The sequence below is a fragment of the Kwoniella europaea genome, chromosome 1 (assembly GCF_036810445.1).
Source record: "Kwoniella europaea PYCC6329 chromosome 1, complete sequence".
NCBI classification, from domain to species: Eukaryota; Fungi; Basidiomycota; class Tremellomycetes; order Tremellales; family Cryptococcaceae; genus Kwoniella; species Kwoniella europaea.
Genome location: NC_089487.1, coordinates 13,407,236 through 13,426,778, shown reverse-complemented (window position 1 = coordinate 13,426,778; position 19,543 = coordinate 13,407,236). Strand labels below are relative to the sequence as shown.

General features: G+C 47.0%; 7 protein-coding genes across 7 annotated transcripts; 1 reads left to right on the top strand and 6 right to left on the bottom strand.

Moving 5' to 3' along the window:
• Positions 1-629: 629 nt before the first annotated feature.
• On the bottom strand, positions 630-2,080 carry V865_005110 (uncharacterized protein; the record flags this gene model as incomplete). Its single annotated transcript, XM_066228883.1, has 7 exons — positions 630-877; positions 958-1,017; positions 1,071-1,205; positions 1,267-1,297; positions 1,363-1,464; positions 1,531-1,626; positions 1,682-2,080. 7 exons carry the CDS (start codon positions 2,078-2,080, stop codon positions 630-632), a joined length of 1,071 nt encoding a protein of 356 aa, XP_066084980.1.
• A 664-nt stretch (positions 2,081-2,744) lies between these two features.
• On the bottom strand, positions 2,745-4,223 carry V865_005109 (uncharacterized protein; the record flags this gene model as incomplete). Its single annotated transcript, XM_066228882.1, has 6 exons — positions 2,745-2,927; positions 3,014-3,267; positions 3,336-3,572; positions 3,636-3,876; positions 3,939-4,041; positions 4,096-4,223. The coding sequence occupies 6 exons, from the start codon at positions 4,221-4,223 to the stop codon at positions 2,745-2,747; spliced, it is 1,146 nt and encodes a 381-aa protein (XP_066084979.1).
• Positions 4,224-4,810: 587 nt separating this feature from the next.
• Positions 4,811-6,674, top strand: V865_005108 (uncharacterized protein; the record flags this gene model as incomplete). The annotated part of the gene is made up of 4 exons (XM_066228881.1): positions 4,811-5,321; positions 5,394-5,525; positions 5,580-5,681; positions 5,740-6,674. 4 exons carry the CDS (start codon positions 4,811-4,813, stop codon positions 6,672-6,674), a joined length of 1,680 nt encoding a protein of 559 aa, XP_066084978.1.
• Positions 6,675-8,392: 1,718 nt separating this feature from the next.
• Positions 8,393-8,998, bottom strand: V865_005107 (uncharacterized protein; the record flags this gene model as incomplete). The annotated part of the gene is made up of 4 exons (XM_066228880.1): positions 8,393-8,425; positions 8,493-8,650; positions 8,727-8,900; positions 8,965-8,998. 4 exons carry the CDS (start codon positions 8,996-8,998, stop codon positions 8,393-8,395), a joined length of 399 nt encoding a protein of 132 aa, XP_066084977.1.
• A 1,435-nt stretch (positions 8,999-10,433) lies between these two features.
• Positions 10,434-12,618, bottom strand: V865_005106 (uncharacterized protein; the record flags this gene model as incomplete). The annotated part of the gene is made up of 14 exons (XM_066228879.1): positions 10,434-10,485; positions 10,554-10,706; positions 10,758-10,873; positions 10,943-11,093; positions 11,144-11,175; positions 11,242-11,314; positions 11,362-11,393; positions 11,449-11,568; positions 11,634-11,682; positions 11,735-11,905; positions 11,973-12,001; positions 12,055-12,339; positions 12,393-12,434; positions 12,490-12,618. The coding sequence occupies 14 exons, from the start codon at positions 12,616-12,618 to the stop codon at positions 10,434-10,436; spliced, it is 1,434 nt and encodes a 477-aa protein (XP_066084976.1).
• Positions 12,619-13,717: 1,099 nt separating this feature from the next.
• V865_005105 (uncharacterized protein) lies at positions 13,718-15,649 on the bottom strand (the record flags this gene model as incomplete). Its single annotated transcript, XM_066228878.1, has 7 exons — positions 13,718-13,830; positions 13,897-14,158; positions 14,212-14,337; positions 14,396-14,768; positions 14,824-15,025; positions 15,084-15,194; positions 15,250-15,649. 7 exons carry the CDS (start codon positions 15,647-15,649, stop codon positions 13,718-13,720), a joined length of 1,587 nt encoding a protein of 528 aa, XP_066084975.1.
• A 1,047-nt stretch (positions 15,650-16,696) lies between these two features.
• V865_005104 (uncharacterized protein) lies at positions 16,697-19,279 on the bottom strand (the record flags this gene model as incomplete). Its single annotated transcript, XM_066228877.1, has 10 exons — positions 16,697-16,805; positions 16,873-16,975; positions 17,029-17,194; positions 17,248-17,586; positions 17,637-17,916; positions 17,975-18,068; positions 18,126-18,223; positions 18,277-18,666; positions 18,724-19,008; positions 19,068-19,279. 10 exons carry the CDS (start codon positions 19,277-19,279, stop codon positions 16,697-16,699), a joined length of 2,076 nt encoding a protein of 691 aa, XP_066084974.1.
• Positions 19,280-19,543: the final 264 nt, after the last annotated feature.

Genomic DNA, 19,543 nt, shown 5'->3' with positions numbered 1-19,543 from the left:
TTGCTGTGGCACGATACCAAAAATTCATGAGCTTAAATGCGAAAATCAGGTGGAGTGGGACTTGGAGATATCGTCCTAAAATAACTTTTATGACAAATTTCCATGTCGAGTTTGATTTTCGTGGAGGTCGTGTCATACCATTTCGTTCCCTATGAATACACATATTCGGACTTAAAGGCCAGTTCCACAGTTTCAGTGGATTTGACTGATGTTCGTCGAAGTGGTCGTTGAGATCGTATGCGGAGAATGATATGCTCGTTTGTCTGAACCATGATGATCAATCCTAGACCTCTTGCTCAAGTCCACATGTCTCCCTGGAACGGGATATGTAGCGACATCCTGACCGCCGACTCGGAACGGGCTGTGTGAGAATATTATGTATAGCGGCATTTGGTGATCTGCGCTCGTATTGTGCATTGTTCACGTATACGTCAAAACTGCCCCGCCTCTATCCATACGAGAAAACAAATAGCTTCGCCAGATCGCACACAAAAACAGACCATCCCGGTGAAACGATCATCGCCCGTCAGATCCCAATTCATACCACTCAGGCGCCATGCAATGTATAAAATCATAGGGAAAGGGACACTTGTTCTGATACCACTGAAGATGTATAGATCACTCTAGCATTAATAACCACGTCCAAATTGAACTTGGTTGTACAACTTTTTACCTGCAGCTATTCTTTCGGCATTCGCAACGAATATGTCGGTGGCGAGACCCAATTCGTTCTCGGTATCCCCAGATAAGTGTGGGGTGATGAGCAATTTAGGATGAGACCATAATGGATGATTATCAGGCAGAGGTTCGGGATCAGTGACATCGATGGCCGCTCCGAGAAGGGCTCCAGGAACGTCTAAAGCCTTTTGCAGTTCCTCTAAACATGACGTGAATGCCAATCAGCGCTGCATGTTGCACATAACGGTGTGGCTAAAACTCGAAGAACCTTTCACGTACCTGACTTGATCACATTTCCTCGACCAACGTTGATGAAGATCGCTCCTTTGGGGAGAAGTGCTGGCCAAGCTGTCAGCGACGACCATGTCCACTCGCCTCTGATGCATACTTACAAAGTTTCTGACTATCAAGGAAGTACTCGGTTGCTTTAGTATTAGGAAGAATGGAGATGAGGATATCCGATTGTTTAAAAAATTCTTCCATCATTACAGGATCCTTGGTAGAGTAGTAACGGGATGGGATGGATCCTGTCTAGAGCTCAAAGATTAGGATCAGGCTCTAATTGTCAAAACGAATGTGTCCACTGACCGTCCGCATCCCCAGTTCCAGGAAATACATACTGATCGAATGAAACACATCAATAAACGCTGTACATTGCGAAAAGAAATCTATTGGATAACTCACGTTCTCTTGAGGCGTTGCTTTACCACCAGTGTTTGCCGCAATGATATTCGTTCCAAAAGATTTAAGAAGTCTGGCTGACTCTCTACCCAAGGCACCGTAACCCTGAAAATTGGCGATATCATTTAGCGCTGCTACATCAGTACCAGAACGAGATAACGATACACATACCAAGATGCCGACCGTCTTCCCTTTGGTCATCCTGTTAAAAAACACTTCTCCGCCGCTCTGATCGACTTCATCGCCTTCTGTCCATCTCTTCTGGGCCTAAACACACAAATCAAGTTCAGATAGAACCCAATAAGCCTGCGAAAGTACTTACTCTGCCGAGCTCGACTTGTCTGACGATCTGATTATAGAGGTTGATTACTTGTGCAACCACATAGTTCGGAATCGACAATACGTGAAGACCACTTGCCGTCGAGAGTGTGACATGGTCAGGAGCTTCCGCGTAAGCTTTAATTGCTTCGCTGGCCAAAGCTTTGTCGGCACCAGCGCTTACAAGCTGAATATGTTGCAGGTTTGGCAGATCTTTGATAGATTTAACGGATGCTGGTAAGCCCTTTGGTGTACATAGCCAAAGCTGAATATCGGAAAAGGTAGTTGGATCGATATCTCCATCAGGATGATAATATACCTTTTTGAATCGTTTTTGTAGGTCGGTAACGGCAGTGGATGGTATTCCGACTGTGACGGCTATGGTGAAGTCGAGGGCACTCATTCTGATACGAACTTCGCAGATGGTCGATTGTATGGGATATGCGTAAGAAATATCGATTGCGTTGACTAAGAAGCCATGATTGTGCAATTTATGAAGTGCGTATAAGAGCGATTGCAGATCTGATTGCAGTGTGTCGTGTACATGCTTGAGCTGTGTATGTACTTGAGCTGTGTATGGACCTGACCCGAGTCAACCTGACGTATCCGCATCGTCAGAGCTGAGTCAATGCGGCAGCTGAAAAGCAATTGCACGCGCTGTTTGGTAGGAAACTGACTCCGCTCAACCCTGGGACCAATTCCTCGATTCACAAATAATGACCTTTATCAGTACCAGATCAATGTCATCGACTCAGAAAGGATCCGCGTCGCGGAGAACGAGATCACCATGAAGGTGTGCGGCGCCAACAAGTGCGATGTTCAGTGATCCAAGGAAATGTATAGGTGCGCCAAGCAGCCCGTCCGAACCTCATCACGATAAAAGGCGGACACAATCAACTCATCTACTGGTGGAAATGAGTTCAATTGTACAAGGAGACGCAAGCAACTACCTCGTAATGACGTGACCAACTGATTGCACAGTCGAGCAAAATTGTGTTTGTTTCATCGTCGATCGATACATACTGAACATACCCATACGTACGTACCACTACGTTATGTAACAATCATTATAATCGCGCCTTAGCCGGCTTCTGATCGGGCAATCGGACCAGCGATCCATCTGCCGCTACCCACGCCAAATGATGTCTTCCAATATCCTTTACCGAATTGACACCGACCATGGTCATTGTGGCATAAAATTCGTCATATAATAGCTTGAGAGCTAAAGCGACACCCGCTTCGCCGTTATACTGCATGACATGGATGTAACCGAACGTTGAATCAGCGATACCAACTTCTGTCTTTCCAAGATCATTGGACGAGGTCCGATACTCACGCCAAGTCCCCATAATGCGATTCGGCCGACAAAGCAGAACTCAGCTCCCAGAGCCAGAGCCTTGAAGATATCTGTACCCCTTCGGATACCGCCGTCAAAATGAACCGGTACTCTTCCTCTGACAGCATCTACAACTCCTGGCAATGCTGCAAGAGTGGACGATATTCCGTCTAATTGTCTTCCTCCATGATTGGACACGATGATGCCGTCGGCACCAGCTTTGACCGCGAGGTCGGCATCTTCGGGGTCCATGACTATGCAAGCACGGAGATCAGTCGTCATCACATACAGTATTCACGTTGTGCACCTTGATTTCACTTACTTCCTTTCAACCATACCTGCATCTTAGTGTGTTTTTTGAACCATTGCACACGTTCCCAAGTCAACCCTCGGTCATACCCCATTTTCGAACCTTTGGTGGGTGCTCGGAAATCAACATAAGGGGGAATATTGGGTACTGTTAGGCCTTCAGGTATACTAAATTTGTTCTTGAACTCATTGAGACGTCGACCCAGAATAGGAAGATCACAGGTGACCCACAGGGCTTTACACCCAGCGGCTGGATTGATTGAGGGAAATTAGCGTCTGCCTTATGCGTATTCAGGCTAATTCAAACACTCACCTTCAGCTTTTCTGATAGTGTACAGATTTGCTTCTGGGTCTTCGACAACACTCAATTGCATAGCGTACGCTCCTGTATGATTGACATCTTGCGCCACGACGTCCTCGATGGATGAATTAGCCCAACTGGAAAGACACATGGGTGTGTTCGCTTGAGAGGCAGCACGAGACACACCCAACTCTCGATCTCGATGAGCAACTCCATGCAGACCGGTAGGCGAGAAACCTAGGGGAAATGCCGTCTGATAAATCACACAATACATGCATCAATGAACGACCGGGGCAGTGCAGACTAAGAACTTACTTTGACACCCCAACATCGCGAAGCTGGATCGACATTGCGCACATCCTTCATCACCCTGGGTAAAAGTCGATATCGATCGAAAGCATGACAGTTGTCTTTAGTCCTATGTTTCATCAGGGTCAGCCAAAAACTTCAATCAAGACGTAATCCTCCTCACGTTATCATGTCCATTGCTCCGCCTGCAATGTATTCGGAAGCGGTTTTGGATAGACGCTTTTCGCTGTGCTCAATGAGATCCGCGATGCAGAACACATTGTCGTCAAGTGATTGAGGTCGGCCTGCCATTATGTGCTCGAGTGTCTTCGGAAGATAAGTGCAGGAAGGTAATGTATGGAACTCCGTTACGATATTGGTTTCTCAAGTATGATCGAAATCCAACATCACCATGATTGAATTTGCAACTCAAAAGGGTATTTATCGCAAGTGCTATGACTGGCCACTGGTCATTGTTACATGTGCCTGAGATCCGATAAAATGGGTTGCTGTTACGTAGTCAATTGAGCCGTGTCCAGACAGTTGGGATCATCAACAATTTTACTCAGCTCTCAGCTGATAAGGGGATTGGATGACGGAATACGAAATAGGAGACCCGTCTTCTTACTTGCCGCTTGACCCCGCCCAGATCTGCTTCTAACCAATCACATGACTGGTTGACCCCGCCCACTGATTTCGTTATCTTTGTTCGCTTCATTTGGTGAGATATCATGCCTCCATAGAAAGGACGTATGTTGAGACACAGCTCAGAATGGCAGACAATAGCAGATGATCGGAGCCTACGGCGGTGTATAAAGAGGCCAGTCGAATGTCAACAGCACAGGCTTTTCAACGAGACCTACAGCAAGATACCTTTTCGCTCAAGATCTTGATCACACATGTCTAGCTCCGAAGATGTTCAAGTCGTTGCTCAGTCGCCGAAGACTGATGATGTGGTCGACGATAAGCTGGGTATTGGCAATGAAGCCACACACGAAGTCCTGGAAGTCGAGGATGGCAAAGCTGGACCCGCTCCAGCGCATGGGCTCAAGCAAACCAAGCGAAACCTCTTACCTCGACATATCCAGTTGATGGCTTTCTCCGGAGCTATTGGTACTGGCCTTTTCGTCGGGAGTGGTTCGGCTCTGACAAGAGCTGGTCCCGTCGGTCTTCTACTGGGCTACGCTATCTATGCGTTGCTCGTCTGGTCAACTTTCAACGCCATTGGCGAGATGGTGGTATGGCTCCCTGTCGATGGCTCTTTTGTAGTTTTTGCCCATGCCTACCTCGACGACGCGTGGGGCTTTGCTCTCGGCTGGCTCTATACTTGCACCAACGCGCTCTCAACTGCTGGCGAAGTGGCAGCCGTGGCAACTATCGTTCAATTCTGGACGGACAAGGTCAACTCAGGTAAATTTACAATTTTTCACTTCTCACATAACTACCTGTAACCATGTACTGATTACTGCGGACTTTCGTAAGGTGTCTATGTTGCCATCGTATCTTCAAGTCTGGTTCTGTTCAACGTCTTCGGAGTTCGAATCTACGGGGAAGGTGAATTCTACCTGTCCATCTTCAAAATTATTTTAATTTTAGGTCTTCTCGTTTTCACATGTGAGTCACTCAACTGCTTGTAACGGATCGGCATGCTCACGTATGCACATACAGTCATTGCCATGGTGGGTGGTAACCCTCAAGGTGACGCATTTGGCTTCAGATACTGGAAAAATCCCGGGCCTTTCAACGAATACATCGCATCAGGCTCTTTAGGTTAGTCCTTTTCTGAGGAGGGGCTGTTCGTCCATTCGCTCACTAATATTGCTACCAGGTCATTTCCTTGGTTTCTGGTCGGTGTTTGTACAAGCGGCTTTCGCCTTTGGAGGCCCCGATTACATCGCTCTTTCCGCTGGTGAGGCTCGAAACCCTCGTCGAGTACTCCCATCTGTATTCAAACGTGTTATCTATCGACTGGCGGTCTTTTACATTCTTGGTGTGACCGCGGTGGGTATCCTCGTCCCTTACAACGACCCCGACCTTGGCAGCAACAAACCAGGTGCCGGCGCCTCACCCTTCGTCATAGGGGCCACCCGTCTCAAAATCCCAGTGCTTCCCCATATCATCAATGCAGTCCTACTTACATCTGCCTGGTCATGCGCACTGGAACTTTTTTACGCTTCTACCAGATCGCTCTACGCCCTTGCTGTAGACCGCCGAGTTCCCAGGTTCTTCCTATTCACCTGGCGCGGTGTTCCTACATACTGCGTACTTGCTATCTGGGCGGTCACGTGGATCTCGTTCATGTCGGTCTCCAACGCTTCGTTGACTGTCTTCACCTGGCTCACCAGTATCGTCGGGTCTGGTAATCTGCTCATCTATTGTGTCTTCCACATCATCTACATTCGATTTAGGAGAGCACAAAAGGCTCAAGGCATAATCGATGATCAGCGTCCATGGTTCCGACGACATCAATACTACTACTCTATCGTTTCCTTGTTCTTCTACGCCTTGATCTTCATCACCAATGGATTTGCGGTCTTCACCAAGGGCAACTGGTCGGTCGCCAACTTCATTTTCGCGTACTTCTCCTTTGCTCTTTTCCTTGTTGCCTTGATCGGCTACAAAGTTATCAAACGACCAGCCATGGCAAATCTCCGTGAAGTGCCTTTGAACGCTGGTCGGACTGAGCTAGACATGGACGACGGTCGAGCTGAACCTGAACCGAAGACCAGGTCGCAAAAATTCAACCGATGGCTATGGGGTTAAGCGCAAGGAGGTGTGACATGGAAATGGGTAGGCTGGCGAGAAGCAGGTCAGAGAGATGAGAAGTATTGGGAGTTCAAGGATGGCTGTTGTATGAAGATGGTTTTAAATCACACTCCACCAAGCGGATGTAACACGGGCAGGGCAGGGTAAAAATGAAGAGAATCCGGCAAGAGACGAGATTATTTGGGGATACGGGACTGGTCTCGTAACTGTATTGGTGCTAATTTTGTCTTTGCTTCTGTATATTCGTGAATATTTCATGTTCTATATTTGTTAGTGCTTGATCGTATGCAATATCTCTTGTCTCTTTCTTCTTCCCCAAAATAAAGGTTCACCCTCCTACCCAGTTTGGAACTCTTCTCGAGCCAAAAATCCGAAAGCTGATCGGCTTCATTCCTCGACAGGCCTATTGTATGGCGGAGAAAGTTTTGCACGATTTGGCGCCACAACTATACATTCAGGCGGGTATCTACCAGCTACAAAGTCATACAACTTCTAAGCATCATCTCCTAGACCTCTGAAACGTTGCATGCATGCGGTCAGCCATAAATTCTATTGGAAAATGCGAAAAATCCAATGCTTACAGGCTGTTCCTGTCATGTCGGCTACCTCCACGACAAGGTATATCAATATACGAAGTTACGTAACGGAGAACGACTTCAGTCATTGACAACGATATCGTTCGTATCGTTGGTAGAATAAGGAGATAGTAGGATATAGGAGAAGGATAGGATTTATTGTAGATATCATTCAACTTCGTTCATTCAGTTTCTACAATGGACATTGGACTTTCAAGATAATAGTATATATATCCTCTCTAATCTCGTATTCATTCTGTTTCCCCTCATGAATTCTCAATTGTTGTCTTGTCTTACTATTATTGGTACCACGGGTCACTTTGCACTTCAGTACCTCCTCAAGGCTACAACGTCTATTGTCCCCTTGGAAGTCATACCTATCTAGCTGAGTACTTCGTTCCTTTAGCTAGGATATCCTTCAAGTCTTAACGATATTCGGGTTAGTCCAACGATCTTGTTGGTCATTCAACAATCTCGTTGGGCTGTTATCATACTTCGGTTAGATTATTACATCTTCCGTCGTCCTTCTATCACCTGATCGCCTATCTAGGCCGTCTCCTATATGATTAAGGCCGTCTACTGAGGTCTTAGTTAGATCATTGTGACACATCGTGACAATCCCGATTCTGCTTGAGAACATGCTTGATATGCCTGTCATCATACTTTGTGAGCTTCTTGGGTCGACCACTGTGATGTCTATCTTTCTGAGGGTCATTCTCATCGTCATTATCGGCTCTGTTGATGGCAGACCTCACGGTGTGTTCTGAAACTTCATGTTTTCTAGCCACATGAGCGATTCGCATTGAAAGGGCGTCTTGGGCAATTTCCACTCGCTTTTTTCGATCTATTCTGGGACGAGACATACTGGGAATGGATGACAGAAAGATGAGATGCATAGGTGTGAAGGATGTTGTATAAATGTGGGAAGATAGAACCACGGGAAGAAAGCGGGAAGAGCTTTCGGCATATGGCACCGAAATCGTGCAAAACTTTCTCCGCCATACAATATTACGAGGGCTACGATGGAAGCGATGAAGTATCATAGTGAAGGCGGGCACAAAAGTAACGAGTTGCATTGCGAAGAAAAATCACATTCATTCGGTCAACACTTCATACATGGAGGCTAACATTTCACAGTCCTCACAGCTTGTCACCTTCCCGAGTGACAGCGATCTTGACATATCAACAAATCAGCTCTGACTCACATAACAAGGGTAAAAGTGCAGATCGTTCAACTCACTGCCGACAGCTCTACATCAGTACCTTTGTACAAATCAGCTACTCCAATGCAAATCCGGGCGGGAGGTGAAGCATTCCTTGGTAAAGCCTCCGCGTAAGCTTTGTTGAACTCCTCAAAATCGCGATGATAGTTTGACAAATAAATAGTGATATGAACGACTATATGCGAAGTCAGTTTCCTTGGCAGTTATCGTCTATGTTGAAGGTGAGATGAAGGTTTACAGAGAGGACATACCATCGGTCAAATCCAATCCGATAGTTGCCAGTCGCCTTTCAATCATTTTCATAGCGGCATGAGTCCGGACCACAATAGAGCCCTCCGCTAATCCACCTCCTTCATCCTCTCCTACCGCTCCTGCCATATAGACAAGCCCTCGTGCAATAACCACATTACTTCCAAAAACGCTGGCTGTGGTGACCATGAGTATGATGTCAGTCGAAATGAACAGGATCCGCCCAAACATATAGCTTACCAGGTCCAGCCGTCTGTCGATTCTTGTTTGTCATTGTGTTATACTGTCGGCGATATTATCATGATTAGTCCAGAAAAAAGTGGATCATCATCAACCTGACTCGATATACGGAGACAAAATAGGTCGGCAATGAATATTGTACACCGCTCTCATGAATCAAATGCAAATCTGACACAGCCTCTCCACAACCGTGAGCCGTGCCAGCTCGATTGGCCATGTGGGTAGATCTTGCCTGTCGCAGCGTCATGCACACAATCGAAAGCTGGATTGAGGATGAAGGGAAGTCATGAAACTGTATGTATGTCTCTTGCCCCAGGGAATTATACCAACTCAGCAAGCAGGGGTTACACGGGTAGTCACCAACAAGGGCTATCAACCGACGGACTATGGATTACGGCGTACTATAGCATACTGGCAGAAAGGTATGAATGAGCTTATGCGTCTATGCGTTCCCTTTTCCAGATGCATGGCCAGGTGTTGAGTACCCTCATTTAGTATCTACGACCGGGGGGATGGGGAACGTTAATCCCTGACTTAGTGTTCACCCCCTGTTCCTGTTCGTGTACGGTAGCTCTACGGTAGGTAATTTGTGATTTTTCCTGTAGCTGCAAAAGATGCCGCACATTAAACAGAGTCTTCAGACTTTGCAGAAAGCGACTTGATGAACGTAGCAATCGAAATCATGCCTTGCATTCATGCATGTATAGGGTGAGATAATGACAGGGTCTGAGCAAAGTTTCGATCTGTGATTTCTCCACATTATAACTGATTATGCATACACTTGCAGCCAAGTAACAAATTCACACATTGAAAATCTATCTATACACTAGTTCACAAGGCTCCAGAGAGCCAGTAATGCATGCACAATTGAGAATTGAAAAATCGCAAATCCTTACTGTAGAGCCACTGTACACACCGACCCCCTGATGATGACCTTAATCAGTACTAAATATTATGAACTTAGAAAGGATCCGCTTGGCTAAGGACGAGATGACCCCGATGGTGTGCGGCGCCAACAAGTGCCATAGTCAGTGACCCAAGGAAATGAAAAAGCAGCCCGTCCAAACCTTAACAACGTTTACATTGCACTCAGCATGAGTGTTCAAGGGGATTAATCCCCAATCAATGATTGCTACATGATGACAAGCCCGTGCAGTTGATAATATGTCTATACCATGCACAACCATGCACATGATGCATATATGTAAAAGAAAATGAAGAAATGAGTAGAATGAAAAATCTTTATACTGTAGCCCTGATCTCCGTCTCAATATCTTATGTCATGTTTGATGCCGCTACCATCAGCGACTTATTAGACCACTCACACAAAACTATACATCACGATCTTATCGCAAACCTACAAATCTGCAATCCTAACAAATTGCACCGACAATACGCATCTGCATTCTCCAAACAGTAAGGGTGAGCTCTTGAGGTCGACCCCTGAACGGCAACCAATGTCGTCTAGCTCAGGTGAAGTATCGAGGGGGGACTTGAGCGTCTTCGGGCAAATCTTTTCCACTACAGAAACAGGACGATCAGCCCTTCAAGTCATGACATTCAAGTGCCAGTTGTGGTATCCGACTCACCGCCTATATTCTTCAGCCAGCCGCTTGTTCTCTGAACGAAGATGAATGCTTAAAGCCCAAGCCAGAATGATAGCAAAACCGAAGGCAGATAGACTAATACCGAAACTTCGTCGATATTGTAGTCCCCATTTGGAAGGCCAGCAATAACCCGCGCTGGCAACAAATATCAGTGAATCTTCATTCATATCGATAGAAATTGCTCACGCAATGTTTCCCAGTTGAGAAAACGCGTTGGTAATCGCAAGCACAGCGGCTCTTTTGGAAGGAGATGATTCCCCTGCGATGTTGGCAAACCAAGAAAAATTGATGGTGAAACCAGCCTGAGCGATAGGTACCGATTGTCAACAACGACAGTACTGTCAAGCCTACGTAAACGGCGAATTACTTACAACAGCAGAAGCCATCATAAAAAGTGAGAAATATCGTGCGGCGGTGTTCATCGTGGCCATGGCGATGACCGCTCCAAGTACACCGATCAAGACCGGACCTGTGATATGCATGACTCGTTCCTGTCTTCGATCGGCAGACCAGCCGACGACTCTGTGAATCATTGTCAGTCAACGGGTCAATCGAGGAAAAGGTAGACTCACAAAGCTACGAGACATGCAAACATCCAGGGAGGCTTCCAGATAAGTAGTCAGCTTCGTTCAGAGGGTCAAAGCATATAGTAACCCTTTTCGAAACTTACAGCACACAGAAGTAATGTTTTCACCCTGTTGTAGCCTAGTGTGCCGACCAATGTGGGGAAAAAAGTCGCAAAGCTAAGTGAACGTCAGCGGCGATGACACAGAGCTGGACAACAGCTTACCCTAGTCCCAGGACCTGAGCGGTTAATATCAACTGAGCATTTATCAGCTTCCATTGACGAGCCTACACAGATCAAACAGAACCCTACCGCCATGATCCAAGTTTTGTAGTCGGCAAATGCTGCCTTGCAACCCCCCCAGACAGTGCTATCCCCAACAACTTCCTGACCGGCAGAAGCTTTCATCCTAGACAGTTGGAGCGTGCGTTCCTGTTACATCTTGTTTAGATTGTGTTCTGCTCAATTTTTATATGATACAGAGTAATGCCGCTCACCTCGTCAGAAAGCCATCGAGCAGTCTCCGGGAAGCCAGGCAAGATCCAGCTGTGCAGCAATCGTGAGCTCCTACAGCCTTGTGTCAGGGCAAGAGGCTTACATGGAAAGCAAACCAATGCCGATCGTAAGGCCTCCTTCGATGTAAAACAGGTATGGCCATTTTTTGTAATGACCGAGAATTCCTGCTGCTATCAGACTTCCCCACCCATTCGAGGTGATAGATCCACAATAGAAAATTGACATCCGCAATGCGAGTTCTTTCCTTGTGTACCTGAGATGATATTGGAGACAATTAACAGAGTAGAGCTCAAATGGCGTCAATCCGCATCCGGACTCACCATTTTGACAGCATGTATATAGCGCCAGGCTGAAAGGATGTTGTCAGCCGCGCTTAAAATGAATGATGAAGGGACCACATACGAAGAAGACAGCCTCAACCCCGCCAAGAGTTAGACGAATGGCGACGACACCTCCATACGACTTCACTACACCAGTCAACGTTGAGATAACTCCCCACAAAACCACACAACCACCTATGTAAAGCGAAGGATATGGGATGGTAGCGAGCAACAGATTAGATGGAAGTTGAAACAAGATGTAGAAAACGTATAATATCGAGAGAGTCGTTGCGTATTGAGTGTCAGAAAGCCCGAGGTCAGTCTGGAATCCATACAATCTCGCATTAGGAATGGCGTTTCGATCGATCTGAATGTTTCCGTCAGCAACAGCAGTGATCTTTCTAAAATAGCCGGACTCACATAATTCAAGACGTATATCACGATGAGAACCAGCATTCTGTGCTCATTAGCTTGAGGCCTTCATGGTTGAAACGTACCTTATATCGACTTTCCTCACGAGGCGTTTCTCCAAGCAAGCGGTTTCGGCATCATATTCGTTGGCTTCAACGTCGTGGATTGTACCCTCAGCGGGAAAGTCTTTCTTATCGACGAGTTCACCCATCTCTATAGTTCCTGGGGCAGTCATTTTTGCTGTGCTAGATTAGTGGTCGTCAAAATGGCGCCTCTCCTGACGAAGACACGGGCTTTTATTCTTTTACCTTTCTATATGCTAATGAAACAATGTTGAGCGGGGTCACCAGGCGAAATGCGTTGTCCGCCTTCTTGCATGAGTCTCATTGGCTTTGATCTCGTTGTTACCTTGATGAGTGGTATTTCATGCAGCGTCCCAGATCGCATTGAGCTGGGTCAAGATCACTATTTTGCTTATCAGCTGACTATCGTGAGTGGTTGCTTGACGCAGCTCATCGACCCCGCATTTTGAGCGGGGTCAAAGTCAAGATGTTGCTTATCTGCTGACAATCGTGAGTTATTGCGTTTGACCCAGCTCATTGGCTCGATAGAGGCGATATTCATTCTGTTGGGGACACGCGGAAGTGACACGGCCCTTGAAGGACTAATTTGAACCTGACTTGCTAAGGAGCCAAATTTCGGACCGGGCATTCCCGAAGGCTTACAAGTATAAGCCTTAACAAAAACGGTCTTGATTACAGATTTGTAATCCATTTTCTAATCATCCCACAAATCATGCATCTTTAACCAAAGCACCGGAAGATCTTTGCAGAGCATATCATCTATGATTCTCCGTAAAGCGTCTCGTCGGCAATGAAGACATACAATCTCATGCCAAGAAGTCCTCCATTCCTTTCCTTCCTGCCCTTCTTGCTGTCGTAGCCTTTTGCATCTCAGCGGTCCAAGCTTCTCCTTCTTGGCAATGGTATGCGCATAAACAACAATCAAGTTCCTCTCTCAAGAGAGGACAGACTCTCGATCCACCATTGAGCTGGCTGACATGTTTCGGCATCCAAGCTGTCATTATAGTACAAAATTGACCTGGGGTCGTTGTAGTCAATCACGGCCCTTCCGATGACATTCTAGCAATGACAGTTCCTCGGGTGATGTCCATCGTACGACTACTCACCCTGCCCGCAGATTTTGTTAATATCAGCCAACTTGTCGAGAATATAATACCCGAAGTTTGAGGCTCAGTGCCACACTTTATCTTTCCATACATGCGCCATTGTCACTGAAAGCATATCAATCTACTGTGATACTCCAGCAGTCTCCTAGACAAGAACTGCATTTATTTTCTTCGCAACAGCGAGAAGTTTCTCATCTTGGAATCTGGGTACCGAGAGCTGTAGCCCAATGGGAGCACCAATAGCTTTATCTCGACAGTCTGAAAATACCAATCACGCAGATCAGCTTTACTCCGGCAAAAAGCTCACAACAATTCATCACTCACATGCCGAGTAGTATTCATGTTCCGTTGGATTGCGAGCTTCATAATCCGCATCATCATGATCATTGAAAGCTACCTTGCGACCGGTCGGAAATACGAGCGCTGGCCAATCTAGCAAGTTCCAGAATGAAGTGTACGACCAGTATTTGCTGCTTCCGTGGGGGCCGGCCGGACCAGGAGAAGCTGGACTTAAAATCGCATCGACGTTCAATGAGCGGAAGAACTTGGTGTAGGTATTCCGGAATACGTCTCTTTCGTTTACAAGCTACTTTCGCGTCAATTTCGCGTTGGTACGCTATCGCACACTACTCCACTTACTTTCCACATACTTCCAATATCTTGAGTTTGCGCACCCGAAGTGATCCAAGTAGTCAGAGGAAGCATGGGTTCGCCGTCCAACATGTCTCGCAGCCTTTGAGCTCCATCGAGGTAATAGAGGTGTTTCTGTGACACGTGAGCAATTGAACGAAAACGGCTCTGATTCTAAAAGCTTTGCGCTTACGATCATTGTCCAGGCTTGAGCTGCGGGATACGCTGGATAATCGACCACCTCGACGCCCGTGGCTCGCAGCCGGTCCACCACGTCTTTCATTGCCTCACGGACAGGCCCGACTGGTTTCACCACACCGTCGTCCCACATGACACCGATCTTGACAGGCTTCGTCAGAGTTACTGAAGACCATGGCATTGGAGGGATATTTATGTCTTGGTCCCATGGATGGGCATCGAGCAGGACCTCACAGAATAGCTCAAGATCTCGCAGCGAATGAGCGATAGGTCCAATCGCTCCCGCAACACCATCGGCTCCTGGCATAATACCTTTCATTCCTTTGGGCAAGCGCATCGCAGTAGGCTTGAAGCCCCAGAGGCCATTACTACGTGCCACGAGTCAGCATGCTATCCTCCGTATGCACTATGATAGACGCTCACTTAGCGGCAGGTCCTCGGGTTGAGCCTCCAATATCCGTGGTAATGCCAAGTGGGGACCCCCTAGCACCGACTAGGGCACCTTCACCTCCAGAGCTACCACCTGCCGTCAAGTTGCGATTGAACGGATTGGAAGTCACGCCCAAAAAGCTGTCCGTTTCCAGATGCATGATGCTTTGCGGCATAGTTGTTTTGGCGTAAAAGACTGTCAAATCATTAGCTCTGCTCTTTTTCTTTTCCTCAGCCCAGAACCCATGATTCACCTGCACCCGCATCCCTTAGAATAGCTACGATATGAGCATCTTCATCAGGAATGAAGCCAGAAGAGGCGATATGACCGGAAGTCTGCGATATGCCTTTCACCATAATAAAGTCTGAAACAATTGGTATCAGCGGTGCGAACTATATATAAATTACTACTGCACTTACCCTTCACAGATATAGGTACACCGTGGAGGGGCCCTACAGGCTGACCTGTTTTCTCTAATTGCTCATCCAACCATCGAGCTCGTTCAACTGCTTCAAGGGGGAAGAACCACGCCAAGCAATTAGTTGCACTGTGAGCCAACGCCGCAGAAAGCAGATACGCCTCAATTACCTGGTAGGAGGTGTACTTCCTCTGGGCGATCGATTTAGCCAGGTCTACAGCGTCCAACTCTACGATCTCTACTTGACTTTGAGACAAGATCTCGGATGTTTTGTAAAGTTGACTGACATCTAAAGGGAGGTCTGGAAGATCCGGTGCGTATTGACCGGTAAATAGCGAGTCGCGAAGCTCTCGATAAGCCTTTCCTCGTTCCAACAACTGCTTCACCTTGAGGTCGGGCATAATTCTGGCTTGAAGATGATGGGGTGTGTCACTCGATGCAGACGAATTCGGCACCATGAGTGAATTTATAGAGAGACTTGTACTGGACTCAGCTCATTTGTCATCGCGTGACGCCGCTCATACATCGGACCGAATTGCGTTATCCGCTATATGTACCTGGATGCCGCGCTCATCTACACACTGGTAAAATGCATAAGTGTTCCTATAGAAATTTCTTGATCCCTTTGCATTATCTGTTTATGTACAATCTCTGTGACATGGCAACGCTGCACTTGGTATCAATGAAGGGATGTCAGGGTGTGACGTGGATTTCTTCGTGAGAGTACCATAACATCACTCTGAGCTTTGTCCTGCTCTCAGATCACCTCTAATGGACATATATATCACTCTGACATGTCCACATCTCTCAGGCTCCTTCCCACCTTTCCTATATCAGCATATTTCGCCTCTAAAACGACTCTCGTTTTATCCATCCCTCCCCCATCCCCTGTATATCCGCCTGCTCTTCTGCCTCGGGTTTCCCTGGAAGAATTCATCCCGCTTGTATGTATCCCCATTTAGATACCTTGTAGTAGTTATGTATATACGATTGTGTGCCTCATACCTGTCGTGTATCAGGTCAGGGAGAGCAACTAGGCCTGCATGCATGTTTTAGCTCGGTTGGGAGGCGGTAGGGGTGGGAGACCTATATCACTCGAAGCAGAAGAAACCACGGGCAATCACTCGTCGAGGGCATTGCTTCTGAGGAGAAAGATTCGCAGCAACCGATGAAAGCTAAAGTAGTTAGGGGGTCAGACGTCAATATTCAGACCATCAGGTCGGGAGATGTGATTGACCATCGCCAAAATCCCCTATTACATGACAAGTATGAAAGGTCTAGCAGCGCTCGATAGCCAAACATTCCGAGGTGTAATTGGGTATATGAGTAATGCTAACGGCAGGCATATTTGAGGGAAATGTAGCAATGCATAATATCACAGAAGATGTATGGCAATCTTATGAGCGTCCTTATGACTGGATGGCTATGGATTTCTTGCAATCGACCAGCTACTTCTGGCAGCAACTGCCTTGGGCGTGTTGGTCACTTCCTTGAACAGACAGACCGTTTAATTTGGATGTAACCGCATCTGCTCCAACTTGAAGGGTGGGATCATATCTGCCAGATCATTTTAAAGTTAGGAGCTTGGTAGTAACTTATATTGAGGCTTTGATGATGCACTTACGCAGTACTTTTGTTGAAAGCTTGGTTACTGGGCGGCACATCCATCGTAGGGTTGTAATTACAGAACCCAACTGGCTTGAGAGCGATTCGAACAAACTCGGCGGCTAGAGAGGGGGTTAGCTTGCCAAGGTAGGGCAATGTGACTGATTAGACTCACGCATGATTGGGAAATCCTCTGGCCTTGGGTTGTGTGTGAATGTGTAGGTATGCCAAAGAACGATATCGCCATTCTCTACGTTGTCATCCCGTGCTACCCAGTCTCGTATACCCTCACCACCAGAGGACTGATTGGTGTAATCACCGGCGGGGAACAGTTCCCGGTCCTGTAATGGCAGATGAGCTACGAAGTCCAGATTCCGCCAGACCATGCACTAACCTTGTATTTAGTAACCCAGATAGGAGCGTCGGTGAAGTGGCTTCGTCGGTGGTGCCATGAATCGTCAGCAGCAAGTAGTACTTGAGAAGCAATCGGTACCAGCTTGTAAGCTACTGGATTCAAAGTAACAGGATTGATCTTGGATGGATTCGAGATCTTGAAGATACGATTTTTGTAGGGATCGGTCTGAGCTGTACCGGATTTCGTAATGCTAGTCTCTTTGGTGATATACCCCGTTCCGTAAGGATTAAGTCTGGAGTCACGCGGCATCGGCAGACTGTCTACGTATGACACAGTATTATTGTGACCATCGATAGCAGGATCAATACGAAGGTTGAACTGAACGATCGTTGTCAATACTTGTCCGATTTAATATTTCATACACTCACAATATGTTGATGGTAAGGTGCAAGAACTCCATCTCCGACCCGTGTTGCGAATGGGATCTTGTCTTTGCAGTCAGGGTCGATGGGAGTGGTAGACAAGATACCGGTGGCACGAGTCTCGAATTCAATCTCTCCTGACTGGTCAAAGATCCAATAGAAGATGTACTCGTAATTCGCGACCGTAATAATGGTCTGCAGTTGTAATTGTCTCTTTCTTACCACTGAAGCCTGACCGGTTCTGTGATTGGTGTGCTTCCATTGGATTCCGGCATCGACTTCGTGACTACCCATTTGTTTTAGCTTCGATGTTCAAGACTGTATTCAACATCGTGGTAACTTACATGCAAATCGCGTTGTTCTTAGCAACAACCTCTCCATTAGCATTTACTACGTGTCCGGAAAGGTACGCAATGAGACCAAGACAGTCGCAGCCCACTGGAGTGTTGTTAGCACATGGTGACGTGCCAAAGGGGAGGAGTGGCGGCTACTTACGGGATAAATCGTTGGCAGTGATACCAGCGCCGACGTTTCCCAAATCAAAAGCGCCTTTACGGTGAAGAGGGTCTCGAGGGTCTCCATAAGGTACGAACCTAGAAGGATGATCAGCGTACGCCACAGGTCATTAGTACAACCTGAAACTAACATCTCAGACAGTGAGAGTCGATGAAACACAGGTCGATTGTCGAACCATGCATCGTGGATGACCATACCTTCTCGCCAATTGAAACCGACACGGAATCGCCATTTTTCCCACTCGATAAGACGGCCAGTCAGAGTGAAACTAGCACCATCAGGCTGAATCACCTGAAGGGGTTTCAAGGTTGTTCGGGCAGGTTTGCTTTGTAAACGATGATCGTATTCGGGCTCCTCAGGGTTTCCTACCTTTCGGGGCCCTGTGTGCTTGGTGGTGATCTCCTCTGCGCCCAAAGGCAAGTGACAGATCTTGATTACCTTCATTTCGATCAGGTCAACAATGACCATGAAGTCGAGGGGGAATGCGTAGTGATTTGAAGATGGATCATTGTTCTTGGGGCTAAGGGGAACAGTCAGTCTACTAACGGTGGTATGATTTATGATGCTCAGCGCTCACTTTCTGGTATAGAAGAAAATTTGGGTGAGGCGTCGTTGCTCGTTCTCGTCGTCTTTCCCATAGTCCCAAGGGTCAACTACTACAACGTTATCTCCAAGCTGTAGTCTGTCGAGCTCGCTCTTAACACTCTCGTCTGCCAGAGCTACTTGAGCAGCTTCGTTAAGCTCGATCCTATCTACCGGGGCGTGATGTGTTCGAGGCAATTCCTTTTGATGGACGATCTTGCCATCCGTAACGTCGACGATGACTTCGAACAACCGAGGGGTTCTCTTGATGTAGTACATCCTATATCTGCTGTCAGTATCTGGGATTTAGAGGGTCTGAATGAATGAAAGAGCGCCCACATGAATATCCACCGGTTGATTGCTTCTACCGGTTGTCCGGCATGTTCTGCTGCCAGGTATTTTTTGAGGACCTCCTTTGGTGGCTCCTCAAGACCACCACATTTGAAGTGAAGGGGTACTTCATACTGTTTCCGAACGAGCTCAACAGCTTGAGCAAGTTCTTCAGGGGTTGCTGGGTCGAGCGGGTGAGGGTGAGTTTGTGTAATGGCCATCTTCCTGTGGATCTCAGTTGTAGTGAATGTAAATGTCTAAACCGAACCTTAGACCTTGCAAAGGCCCACTCTTTTTATTCCTTTCCACCATGCTAGCCGTGTCAAAGTGCTGATTCACTAGTGTACGGTCGCTTGGGCTGAGAAAAGTCAGAAAAGTGTATAGTAGCTGTACCTCCACATACAGCGCGGACCCGGCTCTCAATCCTATCACATGATCAGTTGGAACCCGGGGTCCTTACATGACGCGGCTCCTTATCACGGCCT